Source organism: Apium graveolens, chromosome 2 (assembly GCF_009905375.1).
Source record: "Apium graveolens cultivar Ventura chromosome 2, ASM990537v1, whole genome shotgun sequence".
Lineage (NCBI taxonomy): Eukaryota > Viridiplantae > Streptophyta > Magnoliopsida > Apiales > Apiaceae > Apium > Apium graveolens.
This window is the reverse complement of record NC_133648.1, coordinates 193,887,267-193,907,825: the sequence shown is the minus strand read 5'-3', so window position 1 is coordinate 193,907,825 and position 20,559 is coordinate 193,887,267. Positions and strand designations below refer to the sequence as shown.

The following is a 20,559-nucleotide window of genomic DNA, read 5'->3' as shown; positions in this document are numbered from 1 at the left end:
TAATATCCAATTCTAAAATATTACTCATTGTTCACTTGATACCTTAACTTATTTCACTTGATCGTTATTCTCAGTCTTGTCAATGTGACTTGCTGAGCTAGTTAGCTCATTTGTGCGATGTTGTTTATATTCTTTCCCAGTTAAGAAGGAACCGGTTGGTAGCGAGGATCCCCAATCCAGTACGAGAGCTAGGGGTCCAGGTTGATCGAGTTAAGCTAGTCGACAGCTTTTGGAGTTGTTTAAGTTTAATGAAGTTTGTAATAATGTATATTAATCAGTTGTAAGTTTAAATAGTTGGGATTCGGGCGTTTGTAATATAAGTGTGTGTGTGGCTTGTGTGCATACTTTAACCTGTTGCGATCCGTGGTAATTGGTAAGTAGGGTCACTGCATATTATTATTATCTTTATTATAAAGCAGGTTATAAATAAGGTGTGTGTGTGAGTGGACCCCAAACTTCTGACCCGGTTTTGGAGGGCGCCACACTATATGTGTTATCATTCACGAGAAAGATTATACATTGTAACCTATCAACTCTTAGTGATATTATTCATCACTGAGAGAGAGCAGCTGTTCTATTGTAACAGAGTTTATTATATTGAATATACTTGATTACTGTTACATACTTGTATTGATAAATCGATTTGATTGTATAAATACTATATTCAACCCCCTTTTATAGTGTTGTGTGACCTAACAGTTACCTTCCTTTATCCAGTTCATCTTGACCCATGATCTTGCACTCTTTAAGCTGCATTTGTAAACTTTTTATTTTAATGATAAAATGGTTTGTTGACAGATAATTTTGAATTTTCAGGATATATGCATTCTATAATTGAAGTTGTTATCGAGATCTTCAAGATATATTGAGATATCTGTATCACGATGTAGAATATTTTTCGATATCTCCACTTCTCTACATGTGATTTGACTTGTCGATATCTCCATTTCTCTACATTTGTAAATGACTTGTCGATATCTCCACTTCTCTACATGTATAAATGACGTGTCGATATTTCCACTTCTCTATCTCCACTTCTCTACATGTCAAATTGACTTGTCGACATCTCCACTACTGTATAGGCCAAATTGACTTCTCTACAAGTAAAGTGACTTCTATACAAGTAAAGTGACTTCTCTACAGGCCAAATTGACTTCTCGATATAATTCTCGATATTCCTTTATCTGTGACTTCTTGACATTTGACTTAGAACATTTCTCAATATACATCATTATTCTTCACCAAGTTGTTTATCTTCAATATGAGGCATGATCGGGTTTGATCTTCTTCCAGAGATTTAATCCTAACTTGCTAGCTGTTTACTGAAAAATGCTTCAGTCTAGTTTTCTTCAACAGTTTTACAGACTCAAAAAATACCATTACAGATTACATAAAAATTTCAGGTCAACTAAATCTTAAAATTGTCAATATGACTTGAATTGATATTTTAGGGCATAATTTTTAGGGTTAGTGACAAGAATAATCCCAAAATGGTAGATGAATGACAAAAATTATCGATTTCAAAAAAGTGACCAATTTTAGCCGACATGTTATATATATGACAAAAGAGTAAGCTATAATACGCATTTTGAATCGGAGTAATCTATAATATGCATTCCATATTAAGGTAACTTAAAATATATTATACACAATATGTATTATGGAAGGGAGTATATGAACTCGTTATGCAATTACATAATGCGTATTACCCGACAACCAACTACATAATACGTATTACCCGACAACCGCGTGATAAAAATAAGTTAATTTAATACTTTGACAGTTAACTGATTACGCATTGGCCGGTCAGGTATCCCAACGATCATTATTGGCCAGTTTTTGAAGATGAGTCATATTTGTTAAAAAAAAATTAAAAACCGATCATTTTTGTCTCTTTTTCTAACTTTCAAAAATGATATTTTAAACCAGATTTTAAACCAAAACGACATTTGATAAAAAATTATGCCCGGAGGAAGCGTAAAACAGTATTATTTGTTGAGGTCGAAGGCTCGAAGCCCCCAAATAGTTGAAGAAAGCACACCACAAACACATTCAACATAAGAAAGAGGTTGATACCTCACACAACACAACACACAATTTTTACATACATACACAGATAGATACATACATAGCTGGCTGAAATCTAGGTCATAAAATTAACTAGTAATGAAGAAGAGGAACTTTCGAAAGAGAAACCTAGACGATTCACAAGAACATAATCAACCCAACGCTGATGATGTTGATGACGATGAACAACAAACCAAGTATGTTCTTTCTGTCTATTTTTATGTATATGTATCTCTGTGTGTTTATATATTCATGATTGTGTGGATTTAAATTCGATTGCTTTAATGTGAAATTTAAAGTTGAATGTTTTTGTTAATTTGGGGGGAAAGCAGATTGGCATTGGAAGAGATTAAGTTCCTTCAGAAACAGAGGGAGAAGAAGCCCGGGATCCCAGCTTTGCTTTCGGGAAATCAAGGCGGGGGAGTGAATGGGGGTTTGGTTCCCAAAGGGACGGAGAATAAGAATGAAGTGGATGGAGAGAATGATGAGTTGGTTTTGCAGGATACTTTTGCTCAAGAAACTGCTGTTATGGTTGAAGACCCTAATATGTATGCCTATCCCCCTCCCTTTCCGTTAATCATGATTGTATCTTGTTTCCGTTTTCTTTCATGAGTAGTTTAAGAAGACTTGTTTTCATAATTGCTTTATAAGTATGGAGAGATCAATACAATGAATATGATGTAAACTATACGAGATATTAGGGGTAGTCTTCAATTTTTATGATTTTATTGTAGCTGTGAAGCTCATATGAGAACGCCTATATGGGTTGGGTTGTTGGATTGTTTGTTTTCCTATTTTGGGTATTTGGTAATTTTATCCTCCATTTTGCAAAATTATGTAAATGGCTGATGGGATACGTTTGGATATTTGGATTTAAGTAGTTGATCAGCACTATAAATGTACACTAGTTAGCTAGAAAGCACCGACACGGGACACGGGACACTGGGATTCGTCAATTATCAAAGTGTCCTGGATACGGGACACGGCAAAAAAAAGTAAAAGAATATAAACAAAAAATGAGATTTATATATGTCAAATATTGAACAACTTCATTTATAATAATAATAGAGTTTCTTTCCTAATAAGTAATAAATTAGTGTAAGATCTATTCTAATTTTATCGGATAGAAAGATGTAGAGGGATATTATAAAAAAGAGAGACACGTGAAATAAGGGTTAATATAAGATGGTTTGGGTTTTTAAGATGATTTTGGGATTTTTTTTATATGGGCCGAGTCGGTGGGCTGTGTCGGTCACGTGTCGAACCCGTGTCGGTCGCCTTTCTCCGTCGACACGCCGCATGGCGTGTCAGACACGTACTTAGCCGTGTCAGTGCCGAGTCGTCGTGTCGGCCGTGTCCGACACGCATACGGCAACCTTTTTGGAGTGTCACTGCTTCCTAGCTAGTTAGAGCTAGTTAGTATGTGCTTCCACGGCTTCAATTCCGGATTTAATTTTGATAATTGAATTAATTATCTTACGATGTTAAGCTGAGAAATAGATCGGATTTATTTTAGGTGTATGTCAAGTCTGTGAAATTTCTTATTTAGATGTATAATATATAATAATAATTTTATTTTTAAGTATCTTAATATCAAGTACAATGTGGAGGAGCTTGAGTCTAAGATCAATGAGTTGTTTAGAGGGAATGGTAGAAGGAAGTGAGAGTAAAGATGGGAAGAAGAAAGTGAGAGAACAGTTTGTTGGTGTTGATATGTTGCATTTTAGCAATATGTATTATCATCTTTGTAACCTAAATTGTACCTAAATAACTTGCTCAAAACCGGATAAACGAAAAACAGGGATTTCATGGGCTAATTAGTTCATCTATATTGTCCAAAATTAACAAATTCTGCATCATAGGAGTGGTGGCACGGTTGCTGGTGTAAATGATATTTAGCTTCACCAACACCTTGCCTTAAAAAATTGGTTATGACTTAAAGTTGCTTAATATAAAAAGTTAATAGTCAAATTTTACTTATTGGGTAATATTATTATGTTGTATACTTGTGAGTTGTTAAACATAAAATTATTTTGTATACTTTATTATTTTACAGTTGCTTATGTGTTTGATTTAGTAGTAGCTAATTAGTAGTCCTTGTTTGAATAATATAAGATCTTGAATAATATAAGATCCTGAATAATATAAGATCCTGAAAAGGGTCATTCTCTAACACCTTGAGATTTTAGAGTAATTGGTTCCTTGACATGGTATCAGGCTGGCAGAGGACCCAGGTTCGATCCTTGCCCCTCAATAATAATTCTCACAATTTATGCGGGACACGAAAGGCAAATTTATGCCCCAAAGATGGGCGCCCGTGATCCACTCTTCGACCCATAAATGGGCTTTCGAGTGAGGGGGAGTGTTTGAATAATATAAGATCCTGAAAAGGGCCATTCTCTAAAACCTTGAGATTTTAGAGTAACCGGTTCCTTGATAGTCCTTTTTGATCTTTTAAATGTCTATAATGAGCAGGTTGAGATATGTTGAACAAGAATTGGCTAAGAAAAGGGGGAAAACCATTGATGATGCGGATCAAGTTGAGAATGAGATCAAACATGCAGAGGACGAATTATACAAAATTCCAGAGCATCTTAAAGTGAGAGAGACTGCCTTTTTGTGATCTAATATATTTTCTGTTTATTGTGTTGGATTGGAACCGTCTGCTCCTCGGTAATAATTACTTCACATATCGTACGGAAAAATTTAAGGTCCTCTAATAGACCAGTCCTAACAAGTAAATCTTGGGAATCTAAATTTTTTGTGATGGTCCTTTACATGAGCTGTAGGCGTTTAATCCCCCCTTCACTCTCTAGTAATCACCTGATATCAGTGTTGTAAAACTCAGTGAACTCCGGATTTTTACAATACAATTTAGTACAACTGATTTCTGATTTTTTATAACCTCGCCATGTTATGTTCTCTAATCAGCTAAAGATCCTGTTGAGTGTTGATACTATAATTGTCTATGTGCATAAATGATGTGAAATCTTAAACCATTTCAGTTTACCGAACTGTCCATTTTGAGCTTGGAATAAGAATTTTACTGTGTTATATGTTTAACTATACAAGTCCTTTCTATAGCTTCATTTATAAATAATTGTGTGGTGAACTGGATATGATTTTATTGTTCTGGACTTCTGGTCCTCTCGGACAGTCAGCATATGTGACGTAGGACTTAATGAAATGGAACAAAGTGGTGAAACTGTGAATTTACAAACAGCTAACGACTTGGGTGGTTGAATTGCAACTGAATTATTGCCCTAAGAAATGAGCTAATATGTATGCATAATAATACGAATGTATCCATTAGTATCGAATTTCAAGCCAACTCCAACAATATCCTGACCTGAAGTATAGGAAATAGTAAATCCTAATTAAGTAGGGCCTAAAACAAGTGGGAGAAAAGATAAAATAAGATGAGGCCCAATATTTATGCAAGGGCTAATATAAGTTCATTCCTTTAGCTATCTCTTGCTGAATCAGCTGACTAATCCCTATTTATATGTTAAAGTCAATGCATCTTTAAAACACTTCTAGTTCAACTGCAGTATATCATTGTGCTTCTGGATGTGACATTGACAAGAATTTACTGCACCTCTAGTACAACTGTGGCTCACATAGCTTGCTGTAAACATATGTTTTATATCTATTCACTATGAAGCCTCTCATGGCAGAAAACCTACTCTACAAACTCTAAATTCTCTCCATCACACAAAATGATCTTAATGTGAAGTGTCAATTCAAATTTCTGTTCTTTAATATTTGGTTGGTCATTCACAACTTTTTCACATGTATTTTTCCTGTGTACCCAGGTAAAGAGACGAAACTCCGAAGAAAGCTCTACTCAGTGGACTACTGGGATTGCAGAGATTCAGCTTCCCATCGAGTATGCCTTTAACATGCTCAAAATGCCTTGTAGCTTAGTAGCTGCAGTTAATAAACCCTAAGTTTATAGCATTGCTTGATCTTTGTTTTCATACACTTTACCTCCCATGAACTAAAATCAAGAAAGATCCCCTGTGATGTGTAATATTCAATTTTCTTGGTGAATGAGCTCATGAGAATAATGATATATGGTTGAATATGGACTTATTGTAGTATTAATTTACTTTGTGGTAATATTGTTGCTGTTTTAAAGAAATAAATGAGAAGAGGAGAATGTATAGGCAAAAAATGGAATGAGAGGGTATTTTGATAATACTTTTCTCATTAATCATAGTGTGTTGGCAAGTAGAAAAATTTTATGCCTAATACAACAGCTAGTCTATGTATTATCACTATTTCACTGCTTGAGGAAACCACAAAGGAGCAAGTTGGTCTCTCTTGAAGTTAAAAAGAAAAGAAGAATTATAAGATATAAAGCCGGGATACCAGGGTCATTCTACAAGCGCATTTTTTAACTTCCTCTCCAAGCTGCTGAATGTAAAATATAGGGAGTGTCATTATTCCAATGCACATGACATTACTTGTTGATGTTGCTCCATATGAAGAATAAAATAATCTTTGCTTGTACACTAGTTAAATTTAACTGGTGCTTTCTATTGTTTACAGATACAAGCTGCGAAATATTGAGGAAACCGAGGCGGCCAAAAAGCTCTTACAGGAGAAGAGGCTTATCGGTCGAAGTCGAACTAAAACCGACTCCAGCATTCCTTCAAGTTACAGTGCTGATTACTTCCAACGTGGCAAAGACTACGCTGAAAAACTTAGAAGAGGTCTGCTGCTATCCCTTTATCTTCCCTGTACTCAAGCTATTACTAAACAATGTACATACTACATAGTCTTTACATTTTACAAAGAAACTGAGCACATCACGTTATGGACTTGTAGAATAGTGGTTTATATTAAGTGATAAACCTGGATGTCAAAGTCTTGAGTTCTTACATGCCTGACCTGTGACAGTAGTTTTCTTTGTCCTTCCAGTCTCTAGAGTAATGATGTTTATACCCTAAACAGATAGGTAACATGGAAACTATGACATAATTCCAGAAGCTGCATCACCTATCCCTTGTCTAATTTTTTTATATTAACATGTAACATAAGTCTTGAAATGACATTGAATCAAGGTAGTTCACAATATTTGACTTCCCTAGGTACCAGCAGTCAAATAGTTAACTCGGTTATGCGACATTTAAGGATTAGTTAAAATTTAATTTTAGTTAAAAATGATAGTTCCTATTTCCTGTTTAACTATATGATCCTACTGGGGCCTTCCTCTAACACCTTAAGGTTTTAGATGAGTTGATTACTTAACATGGTATCAGAGTCTAGACAATAAACCCTAATATTTATTTAACTCCTCCCCGCCTAAACATAGCCACTATGTCCGATTATATTTCTGATTCCACAAATATCATTGAGCAGTCCACAAGGACCCCTACGACTCAAAACCCTACAACAGAATCTCACTCCATTCAGATTACTCCTATACGACTGGATGGAGAAAACTTCCTAGGCTGGTCTCGGTCTGTTCGCATGTACATCCATGGCATGGGTAAAATTGGCGACTTGACAGGAATAAGAAAGAGCCTGATGCAAAAGATGCCACCTATTCAACATGGGATGCAATGCAGAGAATTCTATGGTATCAGAGCTTAGGCTGACGGTAGGACTAAGGTTCGATTCCCAGCCACCCCCAACATTCTCACAATTTATTATGGACACTAAAGGCAATTAATGCTCCAAAGATGGGCGCCGTTGTTCCACTCTTCGACCCGTAAATGGACCTTCGAGTGAGATGGAGTGTTAACTATATGATTCTATTGGGGCCTTCCTCTAACACCTTAAGGTTTTAGATGAGCGGGTTACTCAAGAGTTCCCTTTTTCCATTTCCGTCTATTATGTTCTCTTGCAATTACTAGTAAACAGTAATACAAAGTTCTCATCTCCGCGTTTTTGGTAAAATAATCAAGAATTGGACTTCTTGCAGAACATCCACAGCTTTACAAAGATAAAGATGTCGAGAAAAATGGTCAAGAACCTAGACCTGCTGATTCTAATCCAGATGCAGCTGTTCGAAGGCAAGCCGCCACAGATGAGATCATGCTTGAACGCTTTCGTAAAAGGGAACGTTTTCGAGTACGGAGATAATATGGCACTTGGGAGCGTGGCACAGACTAATGAAAGGCTTCTACTACTTTTGATTGGTTGAAGGTTCCTTCTACTAGGCCTCACAAGTGCTTGATACATTTGATACATCTTAAAAGGCCTCTTCTGTTGTACAACCTGCCTGGCTATATTCTGTCGACTATTCACTTGTAAGCTATCGTTTCAGAGCTCAGATATATGTGAAGTTTACTTAAAAGCTCAGTATGCTGAGCACTTTAGCAGAGGAAAGGCATACTGCAATGGTAGTAGTTTTATCTTCTTTTGAGTTTGGTGTATGTACAATTATTTGACATAGTTAAACTGAAATTCATTAATCATTAATGTCGTTGATTCGCTAAGAAATATGCGTCCTAGATTCCTAATTTTATATTTTTCCTTGTGTCCTATTTTTGCCCATAAAGTGCAGTTTAAAGTTTAGCACCATTCAATAAATATTTTTGTGATAATTTTTATATGTTTTGACATAAAACATCTTGATAGTTCCAAATTGAAATGGTGGAGGAAAATGTTTGTTTTTTACGTGGAACTTTTCTAATCAATTAGGAGTTTTATCAGCTTGTCACTTGTAAGTTGTAACTTGCAGAAAGGCTGTAGTCGAAGAAACTAGGTATAATTAAATCGTTGACCAAGTATACAAGTACCACAAGGTACAGGTTTTCGAAATAAAATTAGATAAGATAGCCACAGAGGGACATACAACTGTTTCATGGCTTTCAAAGCCAATACATAACCAACAAACAACTGACGTTACATTTTGACTGAACCATAAGGGGAATCTTGGCTGGCCTGTACATTTTGGTTATTGAATTTAGTAATAACCTGCTTAGTTCCTTGATCTTGCTGTTCATTTTGGTCATCAATCGCTCTTGGTTTGTCTGATGAATTAGGGTTACTCATATCTCAAGGAAATCCTTGGCTACCCAAGATGTTAGAATTGTGTTTAGGCGCTTCTACTTGACTGTCATCGCTGACCTGGTGTTCCATTTCTTCGGAAGAATCAATTTTATCATTCTCATTGGAGATTGGTGATTTATTTTCAGCAAGATACTGCTGAAAGTCATCCTGCAGTGCGTCAAGAAATGATGTTCTCCAACCGTCGCATTTCTCGCCGGGCTCAAAACCACTCACAATAATCAAAGTGCAAGTGCAAGTCACGAGTTGTTGCTCCTATATCTATTCGCTAGTTTAAAGTCTTATTAGCCAACTCATTGGTATTAGTCAAGATCTATTTATAGAGCCCCTGGTGGGTCTAATTCCCCTTCTTGGGCCTAGGCCCTATTATTGAGCCTTAACCCCCACAATAGTCCCCCCTTAAAGAAGTATTAAAATCTTTAGATTTTGGATTTGGGTTTCTCACTTTTTTTATTGGTCTTCATTCTTCAACTTTTTGCATTTTTTTATTGGCTTCTCGTTTATAGCAAAATGTATTTGCATTGGTAATTATTCTTGCAGTTTTGTTTTCTTTGTTTTGTTTTCTTGGAAAACAAAAGGTTTGTAAAACCTTTTAAACTTTTCCTCACTTCTTTTTATTCTTTTAAATGAATATGTAATATTAGTTCATTTGCCTAAATTTTGAAAATTCAAAGAGATTTATTGTATTTTTAAAATTTTTATATGTGGTTTTCACAAAATTATTTTTTAAAAACAATGATAAACATCTAAAAAAATTCTTTTCTGTTAATATTTTTTTTCTAAATTGATTTTTAATCCATTTTTCATAATATTTCTATAGTAATCAAATAAGAAAATACTTTTTCCAAAATAATTTTTCAACAAAGAAATCAAATTATTTTTTCAAATGTATACGAGTTCTTTTTTTAGTAAATAAAAGAATCATACGCGAGTTCAAAGAAAAAAAAGCATATATTAGCAGATGGCAACTTATTCAAAATTCAGAATAATCAAACAGCTCCATATTGAACTCTTTTTATTCAGGACTCGCCTCGGCCCGCTCGGCATGCGGCTCGCTTACGCAAGTGAATTTTCATGCGCGATTATATATCTGTACATTCAGCCGCCTAACTCGTCCAACTCGCGGGCCGTACACGAGCTCAATTATTTTGAATCGGCCCGAACTCGGCACGGCTCGCCTATTTATACGTGCCATTTACGAGTTCTGAGGTAGCCAAACCGGCTCGCTGGCGAACCGGCACGGCTCGCCTGGCCCGTTCGTTTGGCCACCTCTAGCCATATCTACTCCATCGATGAGACCACACAAATAACACTCGTGTTGCTCCTATATCTATTCCCTAGTCTAAAGTCTCATTAGCCAACCCCTTCCTTGATATTAGTCAAGATCTATTTATAGAGCCCCTGATGGGTCTAACTCCCCTTCTTGGGCCTGAGCCCTATTATTGGGCCTTAACCCCCACAATAGTCCCCCCTTAAAGAAGTATTAAAATCTTTAGATTTTGGATTTGGGCTTCTCTCTTTTTTTATTGGTCTTCATTCTGCAGCTTTTTCCATTCTTTTATTGGCTTCTCGTTTATAGCAAAATGTATTTGCATTGGTAATCATTCTTACAGTTTTGTTTTCTTGGGAAACAAAAGGTTTGTAAAACCTTTCAACTTCTCCTCACTTTTTTTTGTTCTTTTAAATGACTGCTCCTCTTTTATTTTGACTTGTTTTTTTTAATACAGCCGAAACTTTGGAATCGTCTTGCAGAGAGGGCTTAATTGTAGAGACTCTCGCGTATAGGTACTCCATTTTTCTCTTGTCATCACTTTTATCTTGTCGTCTTTGGTTTGTGTTAGTATGAGTCGTAGTTCTAGGTTTGTTGTTAGTGGTAGTGATAGTTCTTCCGAAGGGTTGGAAGATACTTTTGATGGATTAACTCCCCTTAAACCAGTTTCGCCTCCCTTGTCGAGTTCTGGAAATTTCTCGCCTTTTGGGTTGAGTTTTAATGAGGATGAATTGGGGAGAGATGAAGTGGTTGGTAGTAGTGTGAGGGCAGAGGGTACCGGAGAAACTGCTATTCTTTTTTAGTCTGATGTGGGCTTGATTGTGTCTGAGAATCGTGAGAAGTTCTTTAGGTCTCAGAAACCCCATAACGCTCGTAGTGTTTACCATAAAACGGCTTTGAATCTTGGTGTGTTGTCTGGTTACTGCTCTTTTCCTGTTGTATATCTTGTGTACCCTCCTGAAGCTGACAATTGAATGTGGGACCCGCCTCGAGTTGGTCAACAAACTATCCCGGATTTATGGTTTGTTTATGGCTTCAGATTACCAATGCATCTGTTTTTCCTGCATGTGTTGAGGACACTGAATTGTGGTGTGGGACATACATCACCTAATTTGGTGTTCTCTCCAGCGACATGAGGTTACATCTAGACAAAAAACAGCGAGAAAATAGCGTCAGTAATGACGAGGCACTTGAGGTGCCTCTCGAGCAAGGCGACGAGGAACTCCTGATGCTCGAAATAGAACGTAGGCTGATATCGGAGAAAATCAGGCGCAAAAAATATATTCTACGTCTGCATAAGGAGTTCTCAGAGGTGGATGAGGATTGCGACTCATTCGAATATCAGTCGGAGGAGTGTGAACCCACCTGGCTTCCGTCAAAACAATCTACATTATCTGAGTTCGAGGCATCAACAACATCCTTTCAATCAAAAAGGAGACAACGAAGGCAAAAAGACAATAACACCTCCGACGAGGAAGAGATCCAAGAAACAAGTTCGAAGCACCAACAAACCTCGAAGCTCTCGAAGTTGATGGATGATTTGACTCTTATAAAAAATTACATCCGAACTCAAAGTGGGGGAGTTGAGGTTACATCTGAAACCCTCTGTCATCAACGATTGAAAATGCTAAAATCAACAGAGACTTGAAGGTACCTCCAATAGAATCTTTCGATGGATCCTCGGACCCATCGGACTTCATCAACCTGTTCGACGAGCGGATGGACTTCTTTGGTCATTCGGAGGTGGCTCGTTGTAGGTTTTTCTCCACATGCCTCAAAGGGACAGCCCTTAAATGGTTCAACAATCTCCAACCTCGATCAATTGACTCTTGGGCAGTTTTGAAAAGTAAGTTCCGAACTCGTTTCTCCAGTAACAAACGTGGAAGAAAAATCACAGCGTCTCTCATCTCAGTGTACCAACGCTCCAATGAAACTCTAAGAGCATACCTGACGCGATTCTGATCCCACATCGCCGAGATAACAGACCTCGCCGATCCTCTAGCTGTAAACTACCTCATAGCTGGTATCGACAGGTCTCGGCATAGCCAGCTGCTTGAAGAACTTTTTGAGAAGGAACCTAAGACATTGCAATCAGCAATAAAGATCATTGAGCACAGACTAACCTTCTAGGAGGCTGTGGGCAGTATTCAGCACTCTCGATCTCCAAAAGCACAATACAATTGAAGTCCTCGACGACCTCGTGATTACGAAAGAAAAGACTACTGGACTCGAAGTCATATCGAGAGGCCTCGAGACTCAAGACCCTCTCAGTCATCTCCGACGCCTCGAACATATCATCGAGATCGAGACTTCGTGTCTGAAAGTTCCCAGTATAAAGATAATAGGACATGGACCTCCAAACCTAAATATTCACGTGAGCCTACTAAACTAAATACAGACAAAGCCACGATTCTAGCAGTCCTTAAAACTGACCCTACTTACAAACCTCCGAGGCCAATGAACCCGAACAAACCTCCTAGCAATAAATATTGTGAATATCATGAGGATACGGGTCACGAAACAGAGCGTTGTTTTCAGTTGACAAACCTCATCGAAGATAAAATCTGTGATGGACATTTAGCCCATTATGTGGATAATCCGCGCGATCACAGATCCCATCACCGAGATTCAGACAGAGTCATTGATGTTATCTCAGGAGGCTACTCAGCTGGAGGATTCTCAAATAACGCAAAGAAACAATATGCTCGGGACGTCTGCAAAGTCGAGACAAAAAGACCACGAAGAAATCCAACTCCAGTAATCTCATTCTCTGACAGTGATTATACAGATGACATCATCGAGGACCATCAAGATGCCCTCGTCATAACAACGAAAATAGGAACAAACAATGTGAAGAAAATACTGGTGGATAATGGCAACTCGGGGGATGTATTGTATTACAGTGCTTACTCCAGAATGGATTTGGGTGATAGGAAGCTAGACACTGCCAAAGAAACCCCGTTATATGGTTTTACGGGGAACGAAGTCAAGCTCGTATGAGCGATAGTCCTCCCAGTCCTTTTTGGGTCTCCTCCGTGCCAGCTGTGGCGTATGGTAAAGTTCCATATTGTTAACGCCCTCTCAAGCTTCAATGCCATCATCGGCAGAACCACAATCGGTCATCTCAGAGCCATCACTTCTATAACCCATTTAAAAATCAAGTTCCCAACAAAATTTGGTGTCGGGGAAGTCTGTGGCGACCAAAGAGCTTCGAGACAGTGTTACATCAACAATTCCATTCCCAGGAAATGAAGCTCTCAAAATACTGAAGTCAATCAGGTAGTCGAGGTTGACTCGCGAGATCTAATCGAGACTTCCAGGCCTACGAACTGCGAACCCAACGAAGAGTTCGAATCCATTGAACTCTATGAGGACTCAAAGGGTAAAACAGTTCAAATCGGAGCAAGTCTTCCCGAAGAGGTCAAGGCAAATCTAATAACGACACGTAAAAGCTTCTCAAATATCTTCGACTTGGATCTTAAAGACATGCCAGGAATATCCGAGGAAACGGCTTTACATAGGCTCAATATATCTCCGGAGGCCCGTCCCGTAAAGCAGAAGAAAAGAGTTTTTTCGTTGGAAAAGCAAGAGGCCATCGATGCAGAAATCGATAGACTCATCGCGACAAACTTCATCAAAGAGGTTCAATTCCCCAAATGGATATATAACGCAGTGCTCGTCAAGAAAAGCAACGGGAAATGGCGAATGTGCATAGATTATTCAGATGTTAATAGGGCCTGTCCAAAGGACTTTTACCCTTTACCAAATATCGATCAGCTAATTGACTCAACTGCAGAACATGAAATGCTTTCTTTTATGGACGCATTTGCAGGGTATAACCAAATTAAATTGGCTCCAGAAGATCAAGACAACACGTCATTCATCACCCATAGAGGTGTCTTTGGTTATAAGGTTGTACCATTTGGTCTACTCAATGCAGGTGCTACATTTCAAAGAACAATGAACACAATTTTCGCACCACAAATTGGGCGCAATATACAGATATAAGTCGACGATATGGTCGCAAAGTCTACCAAGATCACAGACCATATCAGTGACCTTGTTGAGACATTCACAAGGGTTAGAGAATACCAGATGCGCCTAAATCCGTCCAAATACTCCTTCGGCCTTCAAGGAGGCAAATTTCTCGGATATCTCCTGACAAGACGAGGCATCAAAGCCGACCCGGCTTAGATAAAGGAAATCCAGGAAATACAAGATATCCATCAGGAAAAGAGCAGTAACCAGGAGGGTGCACAAGATATCCATCAGGAAAAGAGCAGTAACCAGACAACACACCAAGATTCAAAGCAGTTTTATGGTAAACACTACGAGCGTTATAGGGTTTCTGAGACCTAAAGAACTTTTCACGATTCTCAGACACCCACATCAGACTAAAAAAGAATAGCAGTTTCTTCGGTACCCTTTGCCTTCACACTACTACCAGCCACTTCATCTCTCCCCAATTCATCATCGTTAAAACTCAACCCAAAAGGAGAGAAATTTCCAGAATTCGACAAGGAAGGCGGAAATGGTTTAAGGGGAGTTAATCCATCAAAAATATCTTCCGACCCTTCGGAAGAACTATCACTACCACTAACGACAAACCTAGAACTACCACTCATACCGACACAAACCAAAGACGATAAGATAAAACTGATGACAAGAGAAAAAGGGAGTACCTATACGCGAGAGTCTCTACAATTAAGCCCTCTCTGCAAGATGATTCCAAAGTTTCGGCTGTATTCAAAAGAAATAAGAAACAAGTCAAAATAAAAGAGGAGCAGTCATTTAAAAGAACAAAAATAAGTGAGGAGAAGTTGAAAGGTTTTACAAACCTTTTGTTTCCCAAGAAAACAAAACTGCAAGAATGATTATTAATGCAAATATATTTTGCTATAAACGAGAAGCCAATACAAGAATGCAAAAAGATGCAGAATGAAGACCAATAAAAAAAGAGAGAAGCCCAAATACAAAATCTAAAGATTTTAATATTTCTTTAAGGGGGACTATTGTGGGGGTTAAGGCCCAATAATAGGGCCCAGGCTCAAGAAGGGGAGTTAGGCCCATCAGGGGCTCTATAAATAGATCTTGACTAATACGAAGGAAGGGGTTGGCTAATGAGACTTTAGACTAGGGAATAGATATAGGAGCAACACGAGTGTTATTTGTGTGGTCTCATCAATGGAGTAGATTGTTAGTGTTTGTGCCCTAGAGATGATGTTTTAGTTTAAGACATTAGGATTATTAATGTTTATGTTCTATCGATTATTCTCTCTATAATTTATTAATTCTTAATTTACTGCGATATAAATGTTAGATTAATAAATATCCTTGGAATATGATATACAATTCTATATCTTTAAGTACGTGACTTAGAAATGAGATTATGAGAATAGTATCAGAATTCCTAAAGGTCCCTAGTCGAGTATTATTATTAAGGGACAATAATAATGCATTTAGATTGGTGTGTTTGTTGAATGACGATAACATCTCATTGATCATAGGTATAGTGATACTTAAGTAAAAAACATAGGCATATGTATATGTACATGGTGCTGGAAAGACCCAATGTGAGATTCTACATGTCTGTTGTGTCATAAGTAACTCTCACAGTGATAATGATGTAATGGTCCTTAGATCTGAAGTCATTATATTTCTATACGAGAATTAATATACATTAATTCTATTAAAAGTTATCCTTGACCGGGTAATGATAAAAGTGGATATTTGGTATATTATGAATCGTATGAGAAATATGAATGATCTAGATGAGATTTAACCCTCCTATTTTAGGAGTGATATTATTGGTCTCTTCTGTGAGTTAGACTATGAAATGCGTGGTCACACTCAAATGTTGATTTGATATGATAGTCTACTCATTGATCAAGGAAACTTGGATTAAACTATGATGAGGATGACACATTACATGCCTCTAGTTTAATCTATAATATTTAGTTAAAGGATTATATTACATTGTACATTATTCACAAAAGGTTTAATCGATCACCGATTCAATTATTATTACTTGGATAGCAATGATGTATTACTAGATGCCGCTCATTGTTTACGATTTTAAATTAGATTTAAAATTCATTGTCAACGCAATAATAATCTATAGGTTCACACACTAAGAATGCTGGAAGGATTATTTAATTTAAATTGAATTTAAATTATATTAAAGTAATTCGAATTATTTATAATATTAATTAAGTATGACTTAATTAATTAGATAAATATTGATATTCGAATTTACTAATATTAATTATGAAATTTATTTGTTAAATAATTAATTGAGACTTAATTATAATACAAATAGGAATTTCGAATTAATAATAACTCCTAATTAGTTAAGAGTTATAATTCGTTTTTCTACTCTCTATATAATATCTCTTGTGTGGCTGATTTTGAAAGTAAGACTTTTACTAAAACCCTGGCTACTAAGAGAGAAGATGGAGAGAGCAAGAAGAAACGAGTTTGTGCTAGTACACATCCAATCCTTGAGTTCAAGCATTCGTGTGGATACCGATAGAGCGTAGATCGCGAGAGCGGGATGTGTGGTGATTGAACAAGCTTTGGATCTCCAGTAGTCAACCAATTTGTAAAGCATCTCAAGGTAAACAATCTGATCTACGGATTAAATATCTATTTTCCGCATGGATCCTGCGGTGGGTTTCGAAATTTTTGGTTTTTTCACATTTTAATTACTCTTTTCGTTGCGTTTATGTGCACGAAACCCAACAATGGCATCAGAGCTACTTGCGAAAAGTGTTTAATTTGTTTACGTATTTACTGGTTTTATGATGATAACATGTATACAATATTCCATGACTATTATGTATACATGTTGTTATGTTTATATATGCGTATGTATATATATGTTTTGAATATATGATATTCATGAGAGTTGTATAATCATATGATGATTATATAATCTGTATATATACTGATATATACATGTTTTGTGTTTGTTCTTATTATAAGAATCGTATTTGATACGATTCTGAATCGGATACAGCGGATGTGCTGAAATCTGTGTCTGGTGTCCGATTTTGGCGAACGAATACGCTATTTCATATGGAATCGAGCATCTGAACGTAACTGATATCTAGTGCTATCAACAACTGATCTTTAAGGCGTTTGACGTCGTTTAGGCCCTATAATCTGCGATTTAATGTTATCAAATTTAATTTTGAATTTTCTGATTTTTTCAATATATGTTTTATATGATTAAATCATGATGAATATGATATGTTAAGATCAGATTATGTGTTTTAACATGTTATTTTGTGTTAATTGAGCATGGTGGATGGTTATGGCTTATGACCTTAGGTTAATGGTTTTGGTTTTTCAAATACGGCTTGCATGACGTTTAATCTTGTAATTATTAAATCTCGAATGTAACTCGAGTCCTTCTTGTAAGTTCATTAGATTAGTTTTCATATTTCATTCTTATAATGTACATGAAGACGTGAAGATTTGAAGATCAAGTGTAATTGAAAGGCATATGTCATAGCCTATTTGTTTATTCGAGGATTTAACTCAAATCAAATAAGAATGTAACAAGCAAATAGTGGATCTATCGTCAAAGAGATCTCACAAAGTAACATCTGTCAAAGGATTCAGAAACAATGTTCATCTATAGACTTGAGGAATTAATTCACTAGAAGAAGTTCAAGAAATTGATCAAGCCTCAGTGATATAAATCAAGATTGTGGATTTACTCAAGTGACAGAGATCTTGTCAGGGTATCATATAATTACAGGGATTTAATCTGAAGAAAATCAAGTTATCAAAGTCAAGACATGAAGAAACGTCACGAAAGTTAGTCACTCATGAACCAGACAGTACATCGAGTGTCAACATTGAAGTGGTGGAATTGATTCATTATTTTCAGAAGATTTTCAGAAGAATGGTAGTTGTTCAAGAGTAGTATTAATTCTCTATTAATTAATTAAGTCATATAATTTAATTAAGAAAATACATTATATCTGCAAAGATTAATTTATTGTTTAATTGAATTAATTGATTAATTAATTCTGAATTAATATTATGAATTTTCAGAATTGATTTTGAATTTATATTCAATATTAATTCAGCATGATAATCAATTGAACTGGTATGACAATAAATTGTCATTCTGAAAGTCATGCTAGTTCAATCAGATTGTCATGCCGATTGTCTTGCTAGTTCAACAGATTGTCATGCCGATTGTCTTGCTAGTTCAACAGATTGTCTCACTGATTGTCTTGCTAGCGCAATCAGATTGTCTCACCGAAAGTCATGCCAATTCTCAGATTGTCTTGCCAGTTCAATTCGGTTCTGTTCATTGAATTATTAAAGACAGGAGCAGCAGATCATTCAACACACATTGAATACATTTCATCTACTCAAGAACAAAAACAATAGCAGCCGCAGAAGCATATCATCTCTCACTGCTCAAATTCAAGACCATTAATTTCTAGCAATTAAAGTTAAATCTAAACCACTAGAAATCATTCTCTTGTTCTTGTGTAACTATCTAGCGGATCAAAATCCCTAGAACTTAATCTCAAATTGCTTCTAGCATTTGATCCTTTTTATTGCAAAAATAGAAAAAGTTCATGTCGAATTTATTCTAGATTTGTAATAATTTATTTGAGATTAATCCCTTGTAAATGATATCGTTGTTGTAACACCTTTCAAGTTTAATAATAGTTTTATTCAACTTGAATTTTGTTTCAATTTTTATTCCGTATTAAATTCTATTAAACGGTAAAGTTTGTATTCAACCCCTCTTCTACAAACATATTGGGACCTAACAGTAATCCCACACGGAGGTTATCCAAGGAAGCAATACAAGAAAGAAGACATGTAATGGTTAGCCTGTATTTATTTTCCACCTTAGATTGACCTAGATCTTTGTCATTAGCTTTGTTAGGTCACACAACACTGTAGAAGGGGGTTGAATACAGTGTAGAATACAATCAAATCGATTTCGAACACAAGTAACAGTAAACAGATATATTCGATATAACAAGCTCTGTTATAATGGAACTGTTCTCTCTCAGTGATGAACAAATATCACGAGAGCTGCTAGGTTACAATGTATGATCTTCTCGATAATGATAACACATATAGTGTAAACCTATGTCTGTGTTTATATAGTACACGGTTACAAGATAACTTCTAATTGATATGTAATATAATTCTGTCTCCTAAAATATATCAATCAGATATCTTATATAATTTTTTAAGTCCTCTAACTCTTTCCATGCATATCTTCTTTTTGTATTAGTCTCGATCTTCTATCCTGTAAATCAGCTTCCTTCCTTAACTGTTAGTCCTCCAATACTTAAGTTCTGATATCCATCTTCTGATATTTATCTTCTGATAATCTAAGTACTGATATCCTTAAGTTCTGACTTCCAGTAAGTACTGATTCCAGTAAGTACTGATATTTCCTGTTTGTTAAGATCTGAAAACTAAACATGAAACATATTAGACATGACATCTCAAATATATCTAACAATCTCCCCCAACTTGTAAATTGTGCAAAATATTCAAGTTAATAGATTTGATGATGTCAAAAACATTTAAGTTCAAATGCAATAAGAGTTTAATAAGACTATTAACTACAACTTACAGTCCTTTTAGCTTTACCAACTTCACTGGATTAATCTGAATCCATTATGATTCTTAACAAAATCTCTTACCAGCTTGTCTTTAGCTTTCCTCATAATTTTAACTAACTGTGCTTTGACCTGCATCAGTTCTTCATCTTTACTATCACCAATCTGATAAATGGTTGTTCTGAGAGCTTGAATTGATGTTCTTTCAAGTCCATCACCAAGTCTGATAAATCTAGGATGTGAAGAGTTTTCATTATAACATAAGCATTTTCCTTTCAGAATAACTTCCACCTTAGCAGAATTCTACAGCATAGGAATTTCTCTTCCATCATCTTCAGTAATCATTGATATATACTGAAAAGTCTTTATACCAGAGATTCTAAATAGATCTCTTATAGCCTTCAAAATGTATCCTGACCATCTTCTTGTAACATCAGATTTTACTTCCAGGAGATAGTGAATATGTTGAAGTTCTCTGACAGACTTCTTTAGCATATCAGTATCAGCTAGTCTGTAAGTTAATCCATCATAGAGAAATAAAATCAATTTCTCCTTTAGATTTTCCTTATCATGAGCATCTATCATGAT

General features: G+C 36.2%; 1 protein-coding gene across 2 annotated transcripts; it reads left to right on the top strand.

Moving 5' to 3' along the window:
• The first annotated feature begins 1,952 nt into the window (after positions 1 to 1,952).
• Positions 1,953 to 8,595, top strand: LOC141708032 (protein COP1 SUPPRESSOR 2). Of its 2 annotated transcripts, none has more exons than XM_074511499.1 (6): positions 1,953 to 2,264; positions 2,400 to 2,615; positions 4,543 to 4,666; positions 5,883 to 5,956; positions 6,622 to 6,785; positions 7,435 to 7,986. In XM_074511499.1, the coding sequence occupies exons 1-6, from the start codon at positions 2,167 to 2,169 to the stop codon at positions 7,566 to 7,568; spliced, it is 810 nt and encodes a 269-aa protein (XP_074367600.1). In that variant the 5' UTR covers positions 1,953 to 2,166; the 3' UTR covers positions 7,569 to 7,986. The 2 variants fall into 2 exon arrangements, with proteins under 2 accessions (XP_074367600.1, XP_074367599.1); XM_074511498.1 differs by lacking the exon at positions 7,435 to 7,986 and adding an exon at positions 8,000 to 8,595 and having other exon boundaries at positions 1,958 to 2,264.
• Positions 8,596 to 20,559: the final 11,964 nt, after the last annotated feature.